The sequence below is a fragment of the Odontesthes bonariensis genome, chromosome 16 (assembly GCF_027942865.1).
Source record: "Odontesthes bonariensis isolate fOdoBon6 chromosome 16, fOdoBon6.hap1, whole genome shotgun sequence".
NCBI classification, from domain to species: Eukaryota; Metazoa; Chordata; class Actinopteri; order Atheriniformes; family Atherinopsidae; genus Odontesthes; species Odontesthes bonariensis.
In genome coordinates this window covers 32,471,734-32,499,168 of record NC_134521.1, presented here as the reverse complement: position 1 = coordinate 32,499,168, position 27,435 = coordinate 32,471,734, and the positions used below count along the sequence as shown (strand labels likewise).

General features: G+C 42.7%; 1 protein-coding gene across 3 annotated transcripts in view; it reads left to right on the top strand.

Moving 5' to 3' along the window:
- slco2b1 (solute carrier organic anion transporter family, member 2B1) overlaps positions 1-27,435 on the top strand; it is a 175,111-nt gene that overhangs the window by 123,138 nt on the left and 24,538 nt on the right. For 2 of the 3 annotated variants that reach the window (XM_075486928.1, XM_075486927.1), the window contains 3 exons: positions 448-611; positions 9,465-9,529; positions 9,872-9,992. In XM_075486928.1, the coding sequence (XP_075343043.1) occupies positions 448-611; positions 9,465-9,529; positions 9,872-9,992 (350 nt within the window). Of the gene's footprint in view, positions 1-447; positions 612-1,713; positions 1,924-2,052; positions 2,888-9,464; positions 9,530-9,871; positions 9,993-27,435 lie in introns of those variants that run through there. The other variant, XR_012773138.1, reaches the window with a different exon arrangement.

Sequence of the window (27,435 nt, the reverse complement as noted above, 5' to 3'; positions counted from 1 at the left end):
ATGGTGATATTAATCATGGACGATCACATCAGGCGTCTAACATCGAGGCTGGAAGAGCTCACAGAGAGAGTCAGGAGACGATACTTTTTCATTTCATGAAGGAAGAAAGGAGAGCAGAGCGCCGCAGACAAAGGAGACAAAGCGTAAGTTTAACTTATTAAACACCTGCCGGTTGTGTCTGTGTCGTATGAGGAAACATTTCAGCCGTGGCAGCATGACAAGGGGCGTACCTACCGACCACCACACACCTCCATCAGATGCGTTCTATAGAACCATGAAAAGACCCGACCTCGGAGAAGGAGCTAAATAGTTATAGGAATTGAGGGAGATAGCCACGAGTTCCTGTATGTCCGAACACGGGAGAAAACGGCCCCGCGGATTAAAAGGTTATTAGAACTGCCAAAGGTTCCTACAGTCCGAAAGCGGCTACTGTGTCTGTTTCTGTAGAACTACACCGAGTGTCGGTGCGTCAGCGGCCCCGGCGGCTTCGCTCTTCCCGGGACCTGCGGCAGCGGATGTTCCCACCTCCTGAAGCCCTTCATGGTCCTGCTGGGTCTCACCAGCTTCATTGCCGCCTTCTCCCAGACTCCGTCATACATGATGATACTCAGGTGAGAAAACGCAAACGCTTCAGGTGTCGGATTGCAGAGAAAGTCAAAGTTTAGCTGCTGCTTTGGTGGTTTCCTGAGCAGCTCTCACATCTTCACTGCTCCCGCCCAACTCCTCCGTCCTTTCAGGAGGTCTGCAGTTCACCTGACTGGTATCTGACTGGCTCTAGCCCCTTTCACACTGACGAATAACCCGCGTTTAATCCGCGCATGTCCGCTGTTGCGTTCACACTGCCGACCCGGGCTGCTGCGTCAACTCGACTCGCCTTTCGACCCGCGTCGGACCCTAGTCTTTTTGCCGAGCCGAGTTTGGTGTGAACGCAATCGACGCGGGTCGGATGTGGGCGTGGCGTGACGTGAGGAGTTTAAAAGACAGAATGGACAGCTGATTCAGAACAACAGTGACAGGTGAGGACAAGTTTTACTCTGTTTTAGCCTACATCAAGTTCGAGACATTTTTTAATATGGCCAACTAGGGAGACAAGGAGGTCAGCGAGCTCCTCAGCCTCCGAGCAGAGGACGTTATTAAGGTCCAATCCCAATTCACCCCTTGGCCCTACCCCTTACCCCTTCCCCTCTGTTTTGCGCGTTCACGTGAAGGGGTAGTGTTGTCCCAATACTCTTCCAAAGCCGTTCCCCTTAGCCCTACCCCTCCGTTGTAGCCCTTGAAACGGAGGGCTTCGGCCAGGCAGACTCCGTTTGAAGGGGTATGATATATTTCCCAGAGTACAACGCGACTAACGGGAGATCGCGAGTCTTTTTAAAAATTCACCACACAAATGTAAGTTCTTCTATTTTTTTGCCATAATTTAACTGTTTTAATCGTTTTAGGTTGTGATAACTGGTGTATTGTGTGAGTTTAAAGTGGTGGCAATGTGTAGTTGTTTTCTGCTATAAACGCACATGGGAAAAGTCGCTATTTTACATGGAGTAATCGGTCAATGCATGTGAAGGTGCTGCGAAAGAGTTGTCGTTTTTTAAATTGTAACCCGAGTATTTACAAGCAATGGTAGTTGGTTAACCATAGATAAGTTCCTTTTGAGTGACATGAGCGTCATTTCGCTACCTATTATCACAAGTATTCATATACGTGACTGATTCACAGGGACTCAAGCACAAACAAAGAGCCTGATCAGGTTTAGCGCCGAAAACGAAGATCGGTTTCTAAAGTCATCCCCATCCCCAAAAAGAAGTAGGAAGTCCAATCCCATAATGGATTACCTGATACAGGAGAGCCTGAAGGAGCAGAAGCGCCACGAGCAGAAAACGGAGCGCTTTTTAGCTCTGTTTGAGCGCATGATAGACAAACTTTACGGTGAGTTGATGCGCCATGCACCTATTGTACACACAGTCACCACTACCGCATTCTGAAACACCTTTTTTAAATTTTTTACAATGGATGAAAGTGCATGCTATAATGTCATATCGTGTCTTGTTCCCCCAGAACATCACTGAGCCCATGCAGCACCTCCGATGCGCCATGCACCTCCGCTGTTCCTGCTCCGGTCATCTCGTTCTTGATGATTGCACTGTTGCCCGTTTATATTCATATTGTTTATATTCATACTGTTTATTGTCCATATTTGCACCACACACTTTACAGCAGACACTTTAAGCTGTTATTTCTGAAAATAAGCTGCCTTACCAGTCTGTAATGTGAGCCTAATAAAAGAAATTAAGGACAAAAGGTTTGTGAGCATGATTATCACATCAACATCATATGAACGACTGGAACGGATATTGGTATGAAGAGATTTATTATACAAGGGATAACAAAAAAAATTGGGGTACATGTTGTGGTCCAATGGGCAATAATTTGTAGGATGACCCGTCTGCTGGAAAGAAAAACATGGAAAGATCAGGCTTTCATCCTCCCAAACCAACACATTGATAGCACACACAATGCAGTGCATTTATTTATGTCATCAAATCTGAACCTGGTACAAAGAAAACCGCTTCAAAAACGCATTGTTTATTCCAAACGGAACGAGGCGAGTAACAAAGGCTAAACGTTAGCTTATGCTTTCAGCTAGGTTAGCCAGGTTAGGATACTACTCCAATCAATAAATCCAACGAGACAAGCAAATTGTTTCTATATTACACGATATCACAAATGTACAGTTAGAAGCACTTTCAAACACACACACACACAATCATTTTCACACGCCGGCTCTGGAAGCTACCAGCTGCTCACTCACAAGCGTTATTTGCATTAATTTCTTATTCTACATACCGTAACAAGATCCAGCAATGCTCCCAGATGTCGAAGACGCCTTCGCCTGATGGCACTCTGTCGATTCGACGCAGATATTTCTAAAAATATCCGAATAGACCAGGACAGCGCGAACACCACAGCACCGGTCATGTTTGTTTACTTCTGGCTAAGCTGTCGCTTTTGGTTACGTAACAACTGACGGCGCGGACTTATTACGTTCGTGAGTGTGAAGTGCTGTCCCAATTTGAAGGGGTGACATTCCTAGCCCTTCGCCTACCCCTACGTTTGAAGGGGCGAGGGGTAGGGGCGAGGGGTAGGCGAAGGGGTAGAAAATAGAATTGGGATTGGGCCTTACCGCCACATTTCGGAGACTATAGTGCTCTTGTATTCTCCGCATATGTTCTTCGGCGGCATCCCACGTTTTAACCATCCACACCCCGTAAAATAACATCTCCATGACTGCATATACAATTGCAAAAACGAGTCCTCAAGGTGTATTTAACCCTACCTCCGACGCATGGCTTGTGCCTACATCATTGTACACGCCCAGCATTTCCTGTGTTTCGTGCAGTGTTGCCAATTTAGCGACTTTGTCGCTAGATTTAGCGACTTTTGGCCATCTCTGGCGACAAAAAAAATAATCTAGCGACTTAGCGACTTTTGGGCTCAATCTGGCTGAATCTAGCGACAATTAAACTTGTTTTGTGAGTGACAAATCAGTTGCCCTGCGACACCATACAAGCCGAGACAGAAGCACGCAGGACGGCGGCAACCCGGCATACCGTCATTTCCTGTCAAAACGGCAGTTTCAAGCTAGCTACAACGAGGGTAGGTTCACTTCCTGTTTTCAAAACAAAAGCACCTTTTTATCCTAATGGCTTTCCCTATGATAAAAGGCAACGGGTATTTTATTTTGTCAAAATAACCGGAAGTGCGTTGCTCACTGCGGCTAGCTTTAGTAGCGCCGAATTCGTCGGAACAAAATTGTAAATAGCCGGTATTTTGGCAGGTTTTTAACACGTTGGGGATCTAAACAACTACTTTCTGGCCTGAAAAGTTTCAAATGTTGCTAAAGTTTACAGAGTTTAGAGCTGAAATCAGCTTCAGGCCGGCTGATTTCGGCTCATGACGCAATCTAGCGACTTCTAGCGACTTTTCAAAGAGCCAATAGCGACTTCTTGTGATTTTTTTTTGGCAACACTGGTTTCGTGTGACGCTCTGCCACTAGGCAACGCCCCCTGAACTCGGCTTCAGGCGACACGGGTCACCAACACGCCAAGCGTTCACATTGCTCGCCGCGGGTCGAAGGTGCAATTTGGACCCGCTAAGGTAGCGGGTCGCAGTGTGAAAGGGGCTTCTGATTGGTCAGTTCCAGGAAGGACAATCCCAACCTGAGAAGTTCTCCGTCTAATCTAGAAAAGTTACACATAAACCCAACTAAACCAGTATTTGAAACAAAGCACATCAGTGATATAACTGGTAACTAGAAAGAGCTGTTCCTGCTAAACAGCTGTGAGAATGCTCACGAGCTAAATGGGGTTGGCTGACCATGCTAAAAAATTTGAAAATTTAGCAGAAGTCAAGTGAATAATAGTTAAAATGGCTGCAAGAGAGATGTCCTCACAGTGATAGGAATGTTTGTAAACAGGTGCGGCTTAATGAGCTCACACACAGCAGCACTGCAGGAGAAGGAGCAGAAAATGGGATACTATGACCTCCTGTGAAAAAAGTTGAAGAGCCAGGAAAATAATTTGAAGACCGTCAGAAGCAGAAGGCTTAGAGGAACGCGGCAATGTAGTTTTTATTTCAATTGAGTGAAAGATTTTTAAATGGCAGCAGGTTGAACACACTTGAAGCTGTGTTTTGAGTACTACCAAACTTAACATTGGAGTTAGTGAGAGAATTCGTCAGAATTTGAGAGATTGTTCTCGCTTAAAGGCTCATAGCTGAAATTCTGTCAATGTGAGCTCTTTAGTAGTTACATTGGCTGAAAGAGGACAATTTTTGCCTACATTTTAAGGTAGAATTTGTTTCTGTCAGTTAAACTATAAGAAAGTTAAAGGAACTTGTTTGAATATCAGAAAAAGCTGAAAATGACCAGTGTGCCATTCTGCGCCTGGAAGAACAGATAGAAAAAATGACACTTGCAGAGAATGTTGCTGTTCTTCTGTTATTGCTATGTTGTACATATTTACATATTCCTATGGATTATTCTTGATTGTGTTTTAATAATGTCTTGTAAATAAATCTACAAACACTCTTCATACTGTCTGCATAGTTGAATTATCAGGCTCTATTGGGTGGGTATACTGTAAACTCTATGTATGTGGCTATGAGTAATTATTTTACAACGCTTACCGATGCGTTCTTCTCAGGCGTAAACTGCCAAAATGGTGCCTGTAGACTCGCCCAGCGGTTTGTAGCGAATATACATTGAGACAGACCGGCTCAAACCCTGGATGATCCAGCATACATGCTGGCTCTGCCGCCACTTCTCCTAGTAGTGCTGTGACCTAATAAAGATTAGAACTAGACATGGTAAGTGTCATTTCAGGAACAGGTAGATCCAAATGTTTACAGTGTTACCTGAGGGATCTCCATGCAGCATCTATTCTCCCTTTCTGTGGGCATTATCTCGCAAATTCCACATCGACACCTATTATTAAAAAAAAAAAGGCAGTGTAATGATATTCTGTTTTCAGGTAATGCCGGCAAATATAACAATGAAACATCTTTAGTGGCAAGTAAATGAGTTAACAGGTGAGCATGGAGAATAATTACATGCTGGTCAGAATACTATCATGTTTTTTGCATGCCATAGGCTACTGTATAACTACATGGGCAACCAACAGCTGGCTGTTCCCAGTGAAGACGGGCTACTAAAAAGGTGTACACAAAAATCTGTAGCATAAGTTTCACTTCGTGTAGTTACACTTTGGATCCAGCACATGGTCAGGATATGATGAGGTATGTTTTTTTTGTATATTATAGCATGTAAACCTTTTTGTCTAGAAAACTTGGTTATAAATCGCTCCCCTTATGTCAACACTGGGTTGATCATAAGCGGGTGGAGAATCATTTGCCAAACAGGACAGTGTTTGTGGGGGTAATTGCAAGTGCAATTTTCATGAAATTACCCACCGGCATTTATTACAGTTGTTTTTCATAACATGTTGGCAATGTGTACTATGGGAAATACTTTGGCAGTGTTACTGTTGTACAATGCAAGGCGACATTGAGAAAGTTACTTGGTGTAGAGACTGGAGATGCCAGCAGCCATACTCACTAATGTTAGCACTGCAAATACGTGCCCACATTGCAAAATAAGTTGGGAACTTATACGTTTTGTAAGCAAAAATAATATTTTAGGTAGTCCTGATGTAGTGACTACAATTTCTGCTCTAATTAGGCTACCGTAGGCTAAGCGACTGCTAGTATCTGCGCACCTCAGTGGTTCGGACCAACCCAACTATAAACGTTTCCAGACATAACATTTCAAACTCACCATTCTGAGACGTTTTGCTGAAGGTGCTGCTGATCTGCAGTTTGTTGCTGAACTGCCTGAGCCTCGGCTTCAGGGTCCGATTCCGGGTCGAAGGCGAACGGTACTATTTTTTTTTCCTACTAGCAGGCAGCTAACATGCGCGTAGCCAAAACAGAGATCAGACACGCCCCCATTCAGCCATGACACACCCCTCGCGCTCCTCCTTGCTTCTCATTAGGAAAACAGGGCACTGAAGAAAGCGCTAAAATGCGGCTTTCTTCTAAGAGGCCAAATCTGCGTTTTCCGGGTGAATTTTGAGAACGCCTGGGGGTATAACATCCTGAAGCCTCCGCAAGCACATTTAAAGTGCCGCTACTATGCCATGCCATGGGAACTTTAATAATTTCAAAATTATAAAAGTCAGAAACACCAACAATGATAGCCCCCATCTCCAGAAAGAGCTTGAACGTTTTGTGCAAAAATGGTTTAATTTGCTTAAAGTTTGCGGAAGTAGTTAAACGGCAAAAAACGTACGGAAAATAGGATAATAACAAGGAGAAACAGAAAAACAATAGTGAGAATGCCTTAAAGCAGTACTTTAAGGCATTCTCACTATTACTGCACCAGAGAAGATGCAGTTTTCTGATCCATGTGAATCTGAGAGCCTTTTGTCTTTGAGCTCTAGCATTTAAACATGTTCGTTTCACTAAGGCTCAGGCTTAACGAAAATGAAACAAGGGGTTTTTTTTAAACCGAGTACGAAAATTATTGCAACTACACAGGAAAGCTTCTGTAAAAATATCAGGTCCTCATGGCAACGCCACGCTTGCTGAAAACGATGCAGTACACACGCCACACCTCTATGTGCGCTGCAAGCCACCCCCACCGGTTACACCAGAACAATAGAAGAAGCAATGCGCATGTGTGTACGTCCAGAGAGTCTCTATTATGAGTAGAGGGAAAGCTGCCGGCTTTTTCCGGGTGGTACTGCACTCTAGGGGCGCCAACGAAGCAGTGCAGAGCAGGCAGAACTCTCTGGTGATACTATGAGATCCACCTTAGATGCAGCCATTGCTTTGGATAGAATTTTTTATATTTTTTCATTTTAATTTTCCTAAAGGCAGGATAAATTATCCTATCAAACGGCACTTGGTTTGATTTTTTAGACTCACTAGATTTGTTTAAAATACACATTTATTGTAAGTATTGCATCCCGAGTGACGTCACCTATGTGGCATCACTTTACGGCATGGTCAGTCCTAGCGCTGAGCTAGCAGAGAGGGGTTAGCTCAAATAGTTACAGATTTCAGCACAGCCCTTTTACATACTCTCTGACTAGCCTCTGGTTTAGCTTTGGTTGTTGTTAGCAGCACCAGGTTAGCACTCTGGCACAGTGGACGAGTGCCGTAAAGCAGCCGGTCGTAATCAGCCGTGCGTTCATCAGATTCCGTTAGCTAGATGCTAGTGGAGACTGACTCGCAAATGCCAGACCTGTAAGAAAACAGAAAGCTATAACTCCCAGGTTATTGTACTTTCGATATAAATTCACATCCCTCTGTCAGAAATCAGAGTAATATTTTCAGGTTTCAGCCGCTAGCGGGGACATTTTTTGAGTTATTAGTTATTATTATTTTTTTTTGTACGTCCCTACTTCTACCAGCGTGTGGTCATGTGGCTGTGACGCAGATGTAAACAAATCCGTTCTGGCTGTAACAATGAAAACGCGAACGGCGGCGTTCCTAGATCTTCCCACTCTGGAACCCATTCTCCAAAAATATCGTTTTGGGGTACCCAGCTCCATATGGCCGCGACAGCCAAACGATAAGCAAAAATATCGGTTATAGTGAAAAACGTTTCCATGTAACCAGGCCCTAAAATTACATCAACTAAAGCTTCTCGAACTGGATTAAAACACACAGATGAGACATCCCTCCTGCATGGAAACTCTCAGCTGGACCTGGATGGCCCCAGCTGCTGTGTTCAGGTTCCAAACTTCCATCTTTCTGCATCTTTCAGTAAAAACACTAAAGTGTTTATAAATCCTTCTGAATTCCCCATAAAGCTGCTCTCATTCACATGTTTTTCTGTTTCTTTGGTCAGAAACTGGGACTGAAAATCAGCCCATTTACACTACGAGTCAGCTCACTGAAAGCATTCCCAGACCGTCGTTCTGCTCTAATAAAATCCTGATTTTTAGAACTAAAGAATCACCATCAAAGCAGCTTAAAGACAGCGTCTGAGCAGAAAATTCAGCTGGATTACAGGGACCAGAATGTCCCACAGAGGAGGTTAGAGGCAGCAGGAGGTCTGGAAGGTAAAAAAAAAAGTGCCCAACAACCAACCAGTCAGGACGCCATCTTATTTGATATTATTGCTTTCTCTGTTCTTTTATTTTTTTTTTTTTTTATTATTTTTTACTTATTCTTCTCTTTATTTATTACCTGCTGTAAAGCACTTTGGTACATCGTAAGGATTGTCTGTGTTATGGCAGCAGATCCAATATCTGTGTCATTCAGGATTCAGGTAGCACTTTTGAAAAGAATGGACGCGAGCAAGCTGGGTTCTTCATAAACAAAAAATCTTTATCTAATAAAAAGGGTTAACAAAAAAGGGATTCCAATACAATGTCCTTGTTTCTTAATTACAGCACGGTCAAAAAACTATATACATCCGTGCTTCACTAAATCCGTCTAGCTCTTTCCACCGTTGCATCAGTTCTGAGGATGCGTCTTCCTTTACGCACGCAATCAAATTAAAAGTCCCGAATCTAAAATGACTGTTACATTTCTCTGAACTTAAAATAAACATTTCTTTCAGTAAATAAATAACCTAGAAATGACAAAAACTAAATATATAAATTCTTACACTCTAAATTATATCCCTAAATATTATCATGGCTCTAACAGTCTGTAAAGGGCTGTATAAATAAAATACATTTACATTTATTTACATATGAAACGTTACGATTCGCCACTTTAATTGGGAAAAAAAGACACAACAACAGACGTTTATAGAGAGGCTTTAATCAGACCAGTTTGCTGCTTCCTCCTTCTTCATCTTATGGCTGAATATGTTTGAATAATATATTGAATATTTGGACCAAAGCAATTGTCTTAAAACATGAGAAGTTATTTGCTGCTGTGTATCTCTGCTGCAGGACGGTGCCCACAGAGGACAAATCTTTTGCAGTTGGAGTTCAGTACATGCTGTTCAGAGTCCTCGGTGAGTCATCTGTCTCCTTCAGCATCTTTGAGCGAAGCACAGGAGGTCAGTGGTTAGAGTCCTAGGTGAGATGACTCGCCTAGGACTCCATCAGTCAACTCAAGCCACAGATAACATGACGCATCACCCTCAATCATTATTTATGGAACAAAATCTGAGACAAAACTAAGTGAACCCCTTGATCCAGCAGCTGGTAGCAGCAGTGAGCTGAAGTAATGGTTTCCTGTGGGACGTTATCAATCTCTCTCATGGTTGAGGAGGAATCTTGGAGTTCCTCTCTGGCGCCACCAGTAGAACAAAGTTTCCTTGAGTGAGTAACCCTGACTTCCTGTCTCTGTGCAGCATTCATGCCCGGCCCGGTACTCTATGGCAGCGTCATCGACACCACCTGCATCCTATGGGGCAAAAAGTGTGGCAAACAGACCTCCTGTCTCTACTACAACTTGGATCACTTCAGAAAAAGGTAACCACTAACTGTCACTTCCTGTCGGGCTTCAGATAATACCGTTATTTGGTCAGGGCTCAGAAAATAACGTCACAATGAGTAAATAAATAATTAAACTGGGCAACGATTAAAATGTTTAATCTAATTAATCACATGATTTCCCTGATTAATCACGATTAATCGCATTTGTACGCAGAATTCAAAAATTAATCCAAAAGTAGTGTATAGCTTTTAGCATTTAGCTTTATTTTAAATGTGCTGCCATATGAATGAAAGTGCCATAACATTTGTTGTGCAAACACACTTTTAACATCAGCATCTTTATGTAGAAGCCTCGCTCCACTGTCTGTTTCCTTGAATGACTTGCTGCTATCAGTTGTGTGTTTTGCCTTTAAGTGATATTTTAGACTGGAACTACTATGGTGAGAAGACAATTCAACTTGGCACTGTTTACAGATGACTTTGGTTCTGTCGACTCCGCCATCTTGAAGAACTTTAAAATGAAAATGGCCGAGTAAAAGTTCCGTAGCCTTCTCCATGTTTGGTGGATCCGCCGATTACTTTCTTTTCCGGTTCCACAGCAACAAACCTGCGTTAATGCGCGATAAAATATTTATATTAAGTTAACGCGATAATAACGAGTTGACTCGCCCAGCCCTAATAATGAAATATATTCTTTGTACAACACTTCCCTCAAACTAATAGACGCAATTTCACGTGTAGTTGCTCTCATGACCACTAGAGGTCACTGTTGTATCTTTAATCATTATTGTTCACGTTCGGATTTAGTTTGGATATTGTATTGTATTGAAAGAACGGTTGTTTCTAGACCTGATTGATTTGTTCTTGTATGTGGTTGTTGCATGTTTGGACTACAAGGGGGCGTTTCTTTGTTTTGTATGTCAGTTGAGAACAGGTGAAGGTTCGAATTTAGAACGAGAAAAATAGCAGTGAGGAAAAACAACGTATATATCTCGAGTTGACAGTTTGTCGTTATTTTATTTGTCCTGAGATAGTATTTTATTTGTATCAGTAAAAAACCTAAAAAGACAAGGAGAAGTACTGCTTCGTTTGTACGAGAAGCTGCAGCTAAAGGGCCGTGTATACTCTCGCAGCAGTGTGTCGCAGTGAGCTTGTCGCAGACATGACGCAGTTATTTTTGATTTATGCCTACTTTTGAAGCGCTGTCTACGCTATGTTAATCCCACGCCACAACGCAAGAGGGACAGTCACGAACAAGCTAGAATGCGCACTTTGATTGAGATGCAGCTGATCGATCTAGAAATAGAAGAAATATTGCTACTACTGGAGCTGGCAGAGATTTTTGGGGAGGTGCACCAGAGTGTCTGCGTAAGGGGCGGGGGCATGTCTGCGTTAACTGCGACACACACGCAGACGACCTGGTTTCCGACCATAAATCAGCCTTAAGTTCCCACAGTCACATGTCCTTTGACTGAAACGGTTGTTATTGCATACATGACAACCCAGTCTCACAGAAAAACGTGTAATACCTATGTTGGTCCACAAGGGAAAACGTGGAATTGTCACAATTTGGCCCCCAAAATTGAGACAATTCCACGTTTTATTCGGCCAATTCATTTACATTGCTTCGCAACCAGGTTACGTGACTATCAAGTTTCCCTCAGCTAAAAAAGGAAAATGGCCGACTGTCAACCTTTTTTCTGTGAAAAACATTACATTTTAAGAAAGCATCTGCATTTGTATGCATTTCGATGGCATTTCTAGCGAGAACTATGCATAATATTTTCAGAATCTTCGTTCAGAGAATGTAGACGATCTTTCGTTTATTAGTTTCGCCGAAGATTTTGGTATTTCCTTGAAAAAACGTAAGAATGTCACGTTTTCTACCGTTGTTAAGGTGGTTGCTATGGACGCTGCTATCTCAACGTCACCGACCTGCACCGACATTCCCCGTAATTTCTGTTAAAAAATAAAAATAAAAAATGTGTATATATATATATAAAGATATAGCCACATAACAATAGTGACCTTATCATAGAAATGGTTGATAAAACATTATCAACCATTTCTATGAGTTGGCCATTATTTCAGTGAGCTAGTAGAGAGAGAAGGCCTGTTATCAGGCATGGGCTTTTTTTGTTTTTCAACTTTATTGACCAAACGTGTATCTCTCATAATATATTCATCATAAATATATTATACGCATATATAATCTGTCTTTATGCAACTATAAATAACCCTTGCAAACCGGAAGTACTACGAGTACCGTGTTGATTTTGTATGATATTACATGGTGCGGCTCTAAAAGTATCTGAAGTAAATTTATTTAATTTTTCTTTGTATTGATCATCGATATCAAGTGTAATTACTAATTCGGCTGTACTTGATATTTGATATATTTAGTAGATGTACATTTTTCCAACCCTACTTTGCAAAACGGAAGAAGCTGCTAACCCAAAACCACATTTCGACAATAACAGTTAGAATATCTAACATATACCAACATCTTGACTTTTTCCAAACCTCAATCATATAGGTGAATATATCATATAGATTTATCTGAAGTAAATTTATTTAATTTTTCTTTGTATTGATCATCGATATCAAGTATAATTACTAATTCGGCTGTACTTGATATTTGATATATTTAGTAGATGTATATTTTTCCAACCCTACTTTGCAAAACGGAAGAAGCTGCTAACCCAAAATCACATTTCGACAATAACAGTTAGAATATCTAACATATACCAACATCTTGACTTTTTCTAAACCTCAATCATATAGGTGAATATATCATATAGATTTATCTGAAGTAAATTTATTTAATTTTTCTTTGTATTGATCATCGATATCAAGTATAATTACTAATTCGGCTGCACTAGATATTTGATATATTCAATATATATATGTTTTTAAAACCCTACTTTGCAAACTGGGAAGAACTACAAATATGGCGCTAATTTTGGATCAGATACATAGGACGGGACAAAGAAATGTAGTTTATTTTAAAAACGGGCGTATTTCTTATAATTTGGAGTAGTAAATACTAAATTGAGAGTACAAGGAGAGATTTAAAGGGGTGGAAAACACATTTATGTCATCAGATTTTAAATATGCAATTGTGAAATTGGTGAAAATGATTTTTTACCATATTTGATAGCGCCCCCACTCTGTGGCTATATCCATATGGGTATAGTCACATAGCTGAAGTCAAGAGCTCTCTATAACAGTTGGTCCCATATCTGTAGACTCTTCTGTTAAGGATTAACAAGCCTTCTGAATTGCACTGAGGTCAACGTTCAGAGGTCAATATTTCAAGGCAGGACTGATTTATAATCTTCACACTGACATATGTTACTCACCAGGTCAAGGTCTTTTAAAAAATGTCTTTCATTTTGTCCTACAACAAAGTTTAATTTTCACCTCTGTTTGTCGTCAGCCTCTTTCAGGTATGGTTTCTAAGACCATTTGATTGTCCAGTCTGGATGAAATCAAGTCTTGATTTTTTTTTACATTTTTGGTCAGAAAGAACCTTCAAGGTATTGATGATTTTCCTAATCATGTTCATAATTTTGGATTTGGGCTACTGTAGACTTTATTTTACTGATAGGTGGGTGACAATGGGTTTGTCAACATCCCATACCCCCACGGCAGGGCACTCACTTCACAAAAATGATAAATAATAACAATAAAGATCATTCTTCAACAGGTAGTCCTCTTAGCACCTCAATTATCCTACCCTGCCCTGCCATACATCTTCTGTAAAGACAGACATATGTGTGTGTGTATGTTATTTGTCCTCTATATTCACTAGTATAATACTACTACTCTTTCATCACTATATTAATCAGCCCAACTTCTTCCATCAAATCAGATACATATATAACCAAATAGACATATGTATGTTTATGTCGTTTATAGGAGTCATGTTTTTTGGTAAGTAGCTCTTTAACCAGCTTGGAGTGGTTGCCAGGTTCGCTAGTACCTGCGTTTTTTACGCATTACGTGACCAGTCCACGTCTATTGGGTCAACAACCACACTGCTACAATAGCGACCAGGCAAGCTAAGCATAAAAGACAAGATCTGGCAACCTGATAAAAAATAAAAAATAAAAACGCAGCAGGACTGATGTGTGCTGATAACGTCTATTGAATAGACTGATAACAGTCAAATAGGGTGCATAGATATACTTATATTATTATTTATGATCAAAAAATTATCTTTTGCTTGTTGTGAATACATATTCCAAAAAATGTAAAATGAACAGAGTAAAGCATATTAGAATGCATACACAACAGAAGTTCTGTTGTGTCATTTGTAACTACACACAACTAAATTAGACATTTTTAAATCCAGGTTAAAAACATTTCTGTTCTCATGTGTCTATGCATGAAATCTGCACGATATCTTTTAACTTATCTGGACTGTTGCTTGTTTTTAAATTCATTTAAATTATTTTATTTGTTTCTCTTTATATTCTTTTATGTATTTTAATGCTTTTTCCACTCCCTGCTGCAATGCTTTTATTTTATGTAAAGTACTTTGAATTGTTTGTACATGAAATGTGCTATATAAATAAATTTGATTTGATTTGATAAATTGTTATTCCTTCACGTCAGCCTAAATTCCTTTCTGCATTGTCCTGATCGAGTTGCTGTGCCTCAGCCACTGGCGCATGCGCCACGCAGATATAGTGTGGCTATATCTAAAAAAAAAAACACCAAAAGATAAATATTTATTATATTTATTATACTATATTATATTTATTAAATTTTTTTTTTTTTTAACAAAAAGTACAGGGAAAGTCGGCGCAGGTCGGTGACGTTGAGATAGGAGCGTCCATAGCAACCACCTTAACAACGGTAGAAAACGTGACATTCTTACGTTTTTTCAAGGAGATACCAAAATCTTCGGCGAAACTAAGAAACGAAAGATCGTCTACATTCTCTGAACGAAGATTCTGAAACTATGATGCATAGTTCTCGCTAGAAATACCATCGAAATGCATACAAATGCAGATGCTTTCTTAAAATGTTATGTTTTTCACAGAAAAAAGGTTGACAGTCGACCATTTTCCTTTTTTAGCTGAGGGAAGCTTGATAGTCACGTGACCTGGTTCCGAAGCAATGTAAATGAATAGGCCGAATAAAACGTGGAATTGTCACAATTTTGGGGGCCAAATTGTGACAATTCCACGTTTTCCCTTGTGGACCAACGTAGGTATTACACGTTTTTCTGTGAGACTGGGTTGTACATGAACATTGAATGACAGATTTCAGAACCCCAACAAAGTGACAGGAATGTGTTTTTTACTTTAGCCACTTCAGACACCAAAATATATGCTCTTCAGTGTAGAAAGAAACAGATAATATCTGTTTCTGTGTCCCATTTTACGGAAGCCCAGAGCGGACGTGGTACGTATAAACTTTTTTTTTTATGGTTTTCTCGAGATAACGAGATAATTTACCGATGGTTTTCAAGGCCACTTTTTCTCCCAGTCTGCCCCTGTTTATATGTATTTCTGGCAAAGGTTTTTACCCATTTTTAACCCCTTTCATTAAACTGAATAAAGTAGCCTATGAATCAAACATGGAATGTGGAGCGTTTGTGAAAATGCACAAAGCAAATCCTGCTGGTGTGACGAGCATTTCGTTATCTCGAGAAAACAATAACAGCACCTCTGGTGCATCATTCGGTAACCATGGAGACGGCCTGGTCCCCTCAGCTGGTCACTGATGAAGTCGACTGTATCAGCAGGATCACTGAGGTGTAAACGCCTGTTGAGCTGCAGTCGAGCCGGTCGTCTCCTTAAAGGACGCGGGCTGATATGAAAGTTATCTCTACAAGACAAACAAACTGCAGTTTCAGCCTGTTAGACCTCGACAGTAAAAGCTGATGCGTTGATCTATGTCGGGTTCTCCAAAATCTGACATTTTCAGCTTGAGTCTGTTCTTGGAAAGGCTTTCAGAACACTGAGAAACTGATCATGAGCATTCAAGAAAAGAGAGTCATCTCATGATCTCGAAAACCATCAAAGTTTATACGTACCACGTCCGCTCTGGGCTTCTGTACCATTTAAATGTAGGAAATTATTTTTATCTGGAGGACCACATCTTAACTCATCTGCTCCTTGAGCTCAGATGACTCTTGTCCTCTTGTTGGAGTCAGACTAAATTCTGCAGAGCGGTTTTTTTTATTTATTTATTAGGGACCGAGCAGTGAAACTGCAAGGACCCTATTGTATCTGTAAGGTTTATTATTATTAGGGACCGAGCAGTGAAACTGCAAGGACCCTATTGTATCTGTAAGGTTTATTAGGGACCGAGCAGTGAAACTGCAAGGACCCTATTGTATCTGTAAGGTTTATTAGGGACCGAGCAGTAAAACTGCAAGGACCCTATTGTATCTGTAAGGATTATTATTATTTTTCTCCTCCGTTATTAGGGACCGAGCAGTGAAACTGCAAGGACCCTATTGTATCTGTAAGGTTTATTAGGGACCGAGCAGTGAAACTGCAAGGACCCTATTGTATCTGTAAGGTTTATTATTATTAGGGACCGAGCAGTGAAACTGCAAGGACCCTATTGTATCTGTAAGGTTTATTAGGGACCGAGCAGTGAAACTGCAAGGACCCTATTGTATCTGTAAGGTTTATTAGGGACCGAGCAGTGAAACTGCAAGGACCCTATTGTATCTGTAAGGTTTATTATTATTAGGGACCGAGCAGTGAAACTGCAAGGACCCTATTGTATCTGTAAGGTTTATTATTAGGGACCGAGCAGTGAAACTGCAAGGACCCTATTGTATCTGTAAGGTTTATTATTAGGGACCGAGCAGTGAAACTGCAAGGACCCTATTGTATCTGTAAGGTTTATTATTAGGGACCGAGCAGTGAAACTGCAAGGACCCTATTGTATCTGTAAGGTTTATTATTATTATTATTATTATTCTTTCTTTCTTTCTTTCTTTCTTTCTTTCTTATTCTTTGCAAAAGGTATGCGAAAACTCACGAAATTTTGCGAGCGCCACGTGCTAGTCGACGACATGAAAGAATCTAAACATTATATCTTTGGGAGTTGCTCATTGGCTCTGTAGCGCCCCCTACGATGCTTAAAAATGGTGCCCGCAATGGGGTTAGTTTCGCGTAGGACAATGAAATTCGGTACACTCATTCACCATGCCCAGACGCACAAAAAAGTCTCTTGCCGCCATGGTCCCACGTACACAGGAAGGCGGCCATTTTGGATGGAAAGTGCGTTTTCGTGCCATTTTTGGCCGATTCCACGCCTTGCTTAAGATCGAACTTGTCCTACAGATTTAATGCTACAGACTTCAAACTTGGCCAGGTTACTCTTAAGACATGGGGGGGGAATTCATGGAGAAACTTTTTCAAAACTTAAAGGGCGTGGGCGTGGCAACTCCTCAAATTTCGATGACTCGCCATCACTCGCCACAAAAAATGAAGTCGCTTATAACTCCCACATACATTATCCAATCTGTCCCAAACTTCATACGGTGAATGCTGGACCCAGCCTGAACGCGTACATATTATCATAACGACATCCACCTATAGCGCCACCTGCTGGGGGTTGGAAACATCTCTTTTTTTCCACATCTCGCATTTGATCGAACTCGTCCTACAGATTTAATGCTACAAGCTTCAAACTTGGCCAGATTACTCTTAAGACATGGGGGAAAGAGTCATGGAGAAACTTTTTCAAACCTCAAAGGGCGTGGCCGTGGCGACGCCTCAAAGTTATGACTCGCCATGAAGAATTAAGTCGCTTATAACTTCCACACTCATTATCCAATCTGTCCCAAACTTCATACGGTGAATGCTGGACCAAGCCTGAACGCGTACATATTATCATAGTGACATCCTCCTATAGCGCCACCTGCTGGTGGTCGGAAATGTCATTTTTTGCCACACCTCACATTTTATAAAACTCCTCCTACAGATTTAATGCTACAAGCTTCAAACTTAGCCAGGTTACTCTTAAGACATGGGGGCAAAAATTCATGGAGAAACTTTTCCAAACTCTGAACAATTCGGGCGTGGTCAGGCGGTGAAAATCGTGTGATGGTGTTTGTGATTTGAAAGCCTTATCATCATCACAACGTCATGAAACTTGGCACACACGTCCATCCTGAACACCTCGTACGTATGTGAAGGGTATCGTGTGTGGAAGGAGCAAAGTGGCTCAGTGGCGCCCCCTAGGGTACTTAAAAATGGTCCACACATTGGGGTTAGTTTTGCGTGGGACGACGAAATTCGGTACACTCATTCATCATGCCCAGACGCACAAAAAAGTCTCATGCCGCCATGGTCCCACGTCCACAGGAAGTCGGCCATTTTGGATGGAAAGTGCGTTTTCGTGCCATTTTTGACCGATTCTACACCTTGTATAAGATCGAACTTGTCCTACAGATTTAATGCTACAGACTTCAAACTTGGCCAGGTTACTCTTAAGACATGGGGGGAAAAATTCATGGAGAAACTTTTTCAAACCTCAAAGGGCGTGGGCGTGGCGACGCCTCACAGTTTGATGACTCGCCATCACTCGCCACAACAAATTAAGTTGCTTATAACTCCCACATACATTATCCAATCTGTCCCAAACTTCATACGGTGAATGCTGGACCCAGCCTGAACGCGTACATATTATCATAGTGACATCCACCCATAGCGCCACCTGCTGGTGGTTGGAAACATCTTTTTTTTTCACACCTCGCATTTGATCAAACTCCTCCTACATATTTAATGCTAAAATCTTCAAACTTGGCCAGGTTACTCTTAAGCTAGGTGGGAAGAAAACTCTTGAGAAGCTTTTCCAAACTCTGAACGGTGTGGGCGTGGCCAGGCGGTGACAATCGTGTGGTGGCGTTTGTGATTTGAAAGCCTTATCATCATCGCAACTTAATGAAACTTGGCACACACGTCCACCCTGATGACCTCGTTCGTATGTGAAGGGTATCGTGTGTGGGCTGAGCAAAATGGCTCAGTGGCGCCCCCTAGAAATTTTCAAAAACCCCTCCGCATTGGAGTTATTATGTGCTCGTACGTACGCAGAGGGTATCGTGTGTGTGGGCAGAGCTGCGGCTCCAGCGTCCAGCGCATGCCCCAACGTGCGCACATCCCAACGTACGCACACCTCGGTCCCGCTCACAGCTGCTTGCAGCTTTCTAGTTATTATTATTCTTTCTTTCTTTCTTTCTTTCTTTCTTTCTTATTCTTTGCAAAAGGTATGCGAAAACTCACGAAATTTTGCGAGCGCCACGTGCTAGTCGACGACATGAAAGAATCTAAACATTATATCTTTGGGAGTTGCTCATTGGCTCTGTAGCGCCCCCTACGATGCTTAAAAATGGTGCCCGCAATGGGGTTAGTTTCGCGTAGGACAATGAAATTCGGTACACTCATTCACCATGCCCAGACGCACAAAAAAGTCTCTTGCCGCCATGGTCCCACGTACACAGGAAGGCGGCCATTTTGGATGGAAAGTGCGTTTTCGTGCCATTTTTGACCGATTCCACGCCTTGCTTAAGATCGAACTTGTCCTACAGATTTAATGCTACAGACTTCAAACTTGCACAGGTTACTCTTAAGACATGGGGGGGGGAATTCATGGAGAAACTTTTTCAAAACTTAAAGGGCGTGGGCGTGGCAACTCCTCAAATTTCGATGACTCGCCATCACTCGCCACAAAAAATGAAGTCGCTTATAACTCCCACATACATTATCCAATCTGTCCCAAACTTCATACGGTGAATGCTGGACCCAGCCTGAACGCGTACATATTATCATAACGACATCCACCTATAGCGCCACCTGCTGGGGGTTGGAAACATCTCTTTTTTTCCACATCTCGCATTTGATCGAACTCGTCCTACAGATTTAATGCTACAAGCTTAAAACTTGGCCAGATTACTCTTAAGACATGGGGGGAAAGAGTCATGGAGAAACTTTTTCAAACCTCAAAGGGCGTGGCCGTGGCGACGCCTTGAAGTTATGACTCGCCATGAAAAATTAAGTCGCTTATAACTTCCACATACATTATCCAATCTGTCCCAAACTTCATACGGTGATATCTGGACCCAGCCTGAACGCGCATAGATAAAATAGTGACATCCACCAACAGCGCCACCTGCTGGTGGTCAGAAACGTCTTTTTTTTCCATACCTCACATTTTATCAAACTCCTCCCACAGATTTAATGCTACAAGCTTCAAACTTAGCCAAGTTACTCTTAAGACATGGAGGCAACAATTCCTGGAGAAACTTTTCCAAACTCTGAACGGTGTGGGCGTGGCCATGCGGTGAAAATCGTGTGATGGCGTTTGTGATTTGAAAGCCTTATCATCATCTCAAGGTAATGAAACTTGGTACACACGTCCACCCTGACGACCTCGTACGTATGTAAAGGGTATCGTGTGTGGGCGGAGAAAAATGGCTCAGTGGCACCCCCTAGAAATTTTCAAAAACCCCTCCGCATTGGGGTTATGCTGTGCTCGTAAGTACACAGCGGGTATCGTGCGTGTGGGCAGAGCTGCAGCTCCAGCGTCCAGCGCATGCCCAACGTACGCACATCCCAACGTACGCACACCTCGGTCCCGCTCACAGCTGCTTGCAGCTTTCTAGTTATTATTATTCTTTCTTTCTTATTCTTTGCAAAAGGTATGCGAAAACTCAGGAAATTTTGCGAGCGCCACCTGCCAGTCGACGACATGAAAGAATCTAAACTTTATGTTTTTGGGAGTCGCTCATTGACTCTGTAGCGCCCCCTATGATGCTTAAAAATGGTCCCCGCAATAGGATTAGTTTCGCGTGGGACGACGAAATTCGGTACACTCATTAATCATGCCCAGACGCACAAAAAAGTCTCAGGCCGCCATGGTCCCACGTACACAGGAAGGCGGCCATTTTGGATGGAAAGTGCGTTTTCGTGCCATTTTTGACCGATTCCACGCCTTGCTTAAGATCGAACTTGTCCTACAGATTTAATGCTACAGACTTCAAACTTGGCCAGGTTACTCTTAAGACATGGAGGGAAATATTCATTGGCCAACTTTTTCAAAATTTAAAGGGCGTGGCCGTGGCGACGCCTCAAAGTTTGATGACTCGCCATCACTCGCCACGAAAAATGAAGTCGCTTATAACTTCCACATATATTATCCAATCTGTCCCAAACTTCATACGGTGAATGCTGGACCCAGACTGAAAGCTCACATATAAAATAGTGACATCCACCTATAGCGCCACCTGCTGGTGGTTGGAAATGTCTTTTTTTTTCCACACCTCGCATTTGATCGAACTCCTCCTACATATTTAATACAAAAACCTTCAAACTTGGCCAGGTTGCTCTTAAGACATGCGCCGAAAAATTCATTGGCCAACTTTTTCAAAACTTAAAGGGCGTGGCCGTGGCGACGCCTCAAATTTATGACGCGTCATAAAAAATTAAGTCGCTTATAACTCCCACATACATTATCCAATCTGAACCAAACTTCATAGGTGAATGCTGGACCCAGCCTGAACGTGCACATACAAAAAAGTGATATCCACCTAGAGTGCCACCTAATGGTGGTTGGAAATGTCTTTTTTTCCCACACCTCGCATTTGATCAAACTCCTCCTACAGATTTTATGCTAAATGCTCCAAACTTGGCCAGATTACTCTTTAGCTAGGGGGGAAGAAAAATCTTGAGAAACTTTTCCAAACTCTGAACGGTGTGGGCGTGTTCAGGCGGTGAAAATCGTGTGATGGCGTTTGTGATTTGAAAGCCTTATCATCATCGCAACTTAATGAAACTTGGCACACACGTCCACCCTGATGACCTCGTACGTATGTAAAGGGTATTGTGTGTGGGCGGAGCCAAATGGCTCAGTGGCGCCCCCTAGAAATTTTCAAAAACCCCTCCGCATTGGGGTTATGATGTGCTCGTACGTACGCAGAGGGTATCGTGCGTGTGGGCAGAGCTGCGGCTCCAGCGTCCAGCGCATGCCCAACGTACGCACATCCCAACGTACGCACACCTCGGTCCCGCTCACAGCTGCTTGCAGCTTTCTAGTTATTATTATTATTATTCTTTCTTATTCTTTGCAAAAGGTATGCGAAAACTCAGGAAATTTTGCGAGCACCACCTGCCAGTCGACGACATGAAAGAATCTAAACTTTATATTTTTGGGAGTCGCTCATTGGCTCTGTAGCGCCCCCTACGATGCTTAAAAATTGTCCCCGCAATAGGATTAGTTTTGCGTGGGACGACGAAATTCGGTACACTCATTCATCATGCCAAGACGCACAAAAAAGTCTCAGGCCACCATGGTCCCACGTCCACAGGACGTCGGCCATTTTGGATGGAAAGTGCGTTTTCGTGCCATTTTTGACCGATTCCACACCTTGTATAAGATCGAACTTGTCCTACAGATTTAATGCTACAGACTTCAAACTTGGCCAGGTTACTCTTAAGACATGGAGGGAAAAATTTATTGGCCAACTTTTTCAAAACTTAAAGGGCGTGGCCGTGGCGACGCCTCAAAGTTTGATGACTCGCCATCACTCGCCACGAAAAATGAAGTCGCTTATAACTCCCACATACATTATCCAATCTGTCCCAAACTTCATACGGTGAATGCTGGACCCAGACTGAAAGCTCACATATAAAATAGTGACATCCACCTATAGCGCCACCTGCTGGTGGATGGAAATGTCTTTTTTTTTTCCACACCTCGCATTTGATCGAACTCCTCCTACATATTTAATGCAAAAACCTTCAAACTTGGCCAGGTTGCTCTTAAGACATGGGTCGAAAAAATCATTGGCCAACTTTTTCAAAACTTAAAGGGCGTGGCCGTGGCGACACCTCAAATTTATGACTCGCCATAAAAAATTAAGTCGCTTATAACTCCCACATACATTATCCAATCTGTCCCAAACTTCATACAGTGAATGCTGGACCCAGCCTGAACATGCACATATAAAAAAGTGATATCCACCTACAGCGCCACCTAATGGTGGTTGGAAACTTCATTTTTTTCCACACCTCTTATTTGATCGAACTCCTTCTACATATTTCATGCTAAAATCTTCAAACTTGGCCAGGTTACTCTTAAGACATGAGGGCAAAACTTCATGGAGAAACTTTTCCAAACTCTGAACGGTGTGGGCGTGGCCAGAGGTGAAAATCGTGTGATGGCGTTTGTAATATGAAAGCCTTATCATCATCGTAAAGTCATGAAACTTGGCACACACGTCCACCCTGACGACCTCGTACGTATGTAAAGGGTATTGTGTGTGGGCGGACCAAAATGGCTCAGTGGCGCCCCCTAGAAATTTTCAAAAACCCCTATGCATTGGGGTTATTATGTGCTCGTACGTACGCAGAGGGTATCGTGCGTCTGGGCAGAGCTGCAGCTCCAGCGTCCAGCGTATGCCCCAACGTACGCACATCCCAACGTACGCACACCTCGGTCCCGCTCACAGCTGCTTGCAGCTTTCTAGTTATTATTCTTTCTTATTCTTTGCAAAAGGTATGCGAAAACTCAGGAAATTTTGCGAGCGCCACATGCCGGTCGACGACATGAAAGAATCTAAACTTTATATTTTTGGGAGTCGCTCATTGGCTCTGTAGCGCCCCCTACGATGCTTAAAAATGGTCCCCGCAATAGGATTAGTTTCGCGTGGGACGACGAAATTCGGTACACTCATTCATCATGCCCAGACGCACAAAAAAGTCTCTTGCCACCATGGTCCCACGTCCACAGGAAGTCGGCCATTTTGGATGGAAAGTGCGTTTTCGTGCCATTTTTGACCGATTCCACACCTTGTATAAGATCGAACTCTTCCTACAGATTTAATGCTACAGACTTCAAACTTGGCCAGGTTACTCTTAAGACATGGAGGGAAAAATTCATTGGCCAACTTTTTCAAAACTTAAAGGGCGTGGCCGTGGCGACGCCTCAAAGTTTGATGACTCGCCATCACTCGCCACGAAAAATGAAGTCGCTTATAACTCCCACATACATTATCCAATCTGTCCCAAACTTCATACGGTGAATGCTGGACCCAGACTGAAAGCTCACATATAAAATAGTGACATCCACCTATAGCGCCACCTGCTGGTGGATGGAAATGTCTTTTTTTTTCCACACCTCGCATTTGATCAAACTCCTCCTACATATTTAATGCAAAAACCTTCAAACTTGGCTAGGTTGCTCTTAAGACATGGGCCGAAAAAATCATTGGCCAACTTTTTCAAAACTTAAAGGGCGTGGCCGTGGCGACACCTCAAATTTATGACTTGCCATAAAAAATCAAGTCGCTTATAACTCCCACAAACATTATCCAATCTGTCCCAAACTTCATACGGTGACTGCTGGACCCAGCCTGAATGTGTACATATAAAATAGAGACATCCACCTACAGCGCCACCTGCTGGTGGTTGGAAATTTCTTTTTTTTTTCACACCTCGCATTTGATCAAACTCCTCCTACAGATTTCATGCTACAAGCTTCAAACTTGGCCAGGTTACTCTTAAGACATGGGGGGAAAAAATCATTGGCCAACTTTTTCAAACCTCAAAGGGCTTGGGCGGTGGCGACGCCTCAAATTTATGACTCGCCATAAAAAATTAAGTCGCTTATAACTCCCACATACATTATCCAATCTGTCCCAAACTTCATACGGTGAATGCTGGACCCAGCCTGAACATGCACATATAAAAAAGTGATATCCACCTACAGCGCCACCTAATGGTGGTTGGAAACTTCATTTTTTTCCACACCTCTTATTTGATCGAACTCCTTCTACATATTTCATGCTAAAATCTTCAAACTTGGCCAGGTTACTCTTAAGACATGAGGGCAAAACTTCATGGAGAAACTTTTCCAAACTCTGAACGGTGTGGGCGTGGCCAGAGGTGAAAATCGTGTGATGGCGTTTGCAATATGAAAGCCTTATCATCATCGCAAAGTCATGAAACTTGGTACTCACGTCCACCCTGACGACCTCGTACGTATGTAAAGGGTATTGTGTGAGGGCGGTGCTAAATGGCTCAGTGGCGCCCCCTAGAAATTTTCAAAAACCCCTATGCATTGGGGTTATTGTGTGCTCGTACGTACGCAATGGGAATCGTGCGTGTGGGTAGAGCTGCGCGACTACGGCGTCCAGCGCATGCCCAACGTGCGCACATCCCAACGTGCGCACATCCCAACGTGCGCACATCCCAACGTGCGCACATCCCAACGTACGCACACTCGGTCCCGCTCACAGCTGCTTGCAGCTTTCTAGTTCTTTCTTTCTTTCTTTCTTATTCTTTGCAAAAGGTATGCGAAAACTCAGGAAATTTTGCGAGCGCCACCTGCCAGTCGACGACATGAAAGAATCTAAACTTTATGTTTTTGGGAGTCGCTCATTGACTCTGTAGCGCCCCCTATGATGCTTAAAAATGGTCCCCGCAATAGGATTAGTTTCGCGTGGGACGACGAAATTCGGTACACTAATTAATCATGCCCAGACGCACAAAAAAGTCTCAGGCCGCCATGGTCCCACGTACACAGGAAGGCGGCCATTTTGGATGGAAAGTGCGTTTTCGGTCCATTTTTGACCGATTCCACGCCTTGCTTAAGATCGAACTTGTCCTACAGATTTAATGCTACAGACTTCAAACTTGGCCAGGTTACTCTTAAGACATGGAGGGAAATATTCATTGGCCAACTTTTTCAAAACTTAAAGGGCGTGGCCGTGGCGACGCCTCAAAGTTTGATGACTCGCCATCACTCGCCACGAAAAATGAAGTCGCTTATAACTTCCACATATATTATCCAATCTGTCCCAAACTTCATACGGTGAATGCTGGACCCAGACTGAAAGCTCACATATAAAAAAGTGACATCCACCTATAGCGCCACCTGCTGGTGGTTGGAAATGTCTTTTTTTTTCCACACCTCGCATTTGTTCGAACTCCTCCTACATATTTAATGCAAAAACCTTCAAACTTGGCCAGGTTGCTCTTAAGACATGGGTCGAAAAAATCATTGGCCAACTTTTTCAAAACTTAAAGGGCGTGGCCGTGGCGACACCTCAAATTTATGACGCGCCATAAAAAATTAAGTCGCTTATAACTCCCACATACATTATCCAATCTGTCCCAAACTTCATACGGTGAATGCTGGACCCAGCCTGAATGCGCACATACAAAAAAGTGATATCCACCTACAGCGCCACCTAATGGTGGTTGGAAACTTCATTTTTTTCCAGGCCTCTTATTTGATCAAACTCCTCCTACATATTTCATGCTAAAATCTTCAAACTTGGCCAGGTTACTCTTAAGACATGAGGGCAAAACTTCATGGAGAAACTTTTCCAAACTCTGAACGGTGTGGGCGTAGCCAGAGGTGAAAATCGTGTGATGGCGTTTGTAATATGAAAGCCTTATCATCATCGTAAAGTCATGAAACTTGGCACACACGTCCACCCTGACGACCTCGTACGTATGTAAAGGGTATTGTGTGTGGGCGGACCAAAATGGCTCAGTGGCGCCCCCTAGAAATTTTCAAAAACCCCTATGCATTGGGGTTATTATGTGCTCGTACGTACGCAGAGGGTATCGTGCGTCTGGGCAGAGCTGCAGCTCCAGCGTCCAGCGTATGCCCCAACGTACGCACATCCCAACGTACGCCACCTCGGTCCCGCTCACAGCTGCTTGCAGCTTTCTAGTTAGGGACCGAGCAGTGAAACTGCAAGGACCCTATTGTATCTGTAAGGTTTATTATTATTATTATTCTTTCTTTCTTTCTTTCATTCTTTCTTATTCTTTGCAAAAGGTATGCGAGAACTCAGGAAATTTTGCGAGCGCCACGTGCCGGTCAACGACATGAAAGAATCTAAACTTTATATTTTTGGTAGTCGCTTATTGGCTCTGTAGCGCCCCCTACGATGCTTAAAAATTGTCCCCGCAATAGGATTAGTTTTGCGTGGGACGACGAAATTCGGTACACTCATTCATCATGCCAAGACGCACAAAAAAGTCTCATGCCGCCATGGTCCCACATCCACAGGAAGTCGGCCATTTTGGATGGAAAGTGCGTTTTCGTGCCATTTTATGCCGATTCCACCCCTTGCATAAGATCGAACTTGTCCTACAGATTTACTGCTACAGACTTCAAACTTGGCCAGGTTACTCTTAAGACATGGAGGGAAAAATTCATGGGGAAACTTTTTCAAAACTTAAAGGGCGTGGCCGTGGCGACGCCTCAAAGTTTGATGACTCGCCATCACTCGCCACGAAAATTGAAGTCGCTTATAACTCCCACATATATTATCCAATCTGTCCCAAAGTTCAACCGGTGATTGCTGGACCCAGCCTGAACGCGCACATGTAAAATAGTGACATCCACCTATAGCGCCACCTAATGGTGGTTGGAAACTTCATTTTTTTCCAGGCCTCTTATTTGATCAAACTCCTCCTACATATTTCAT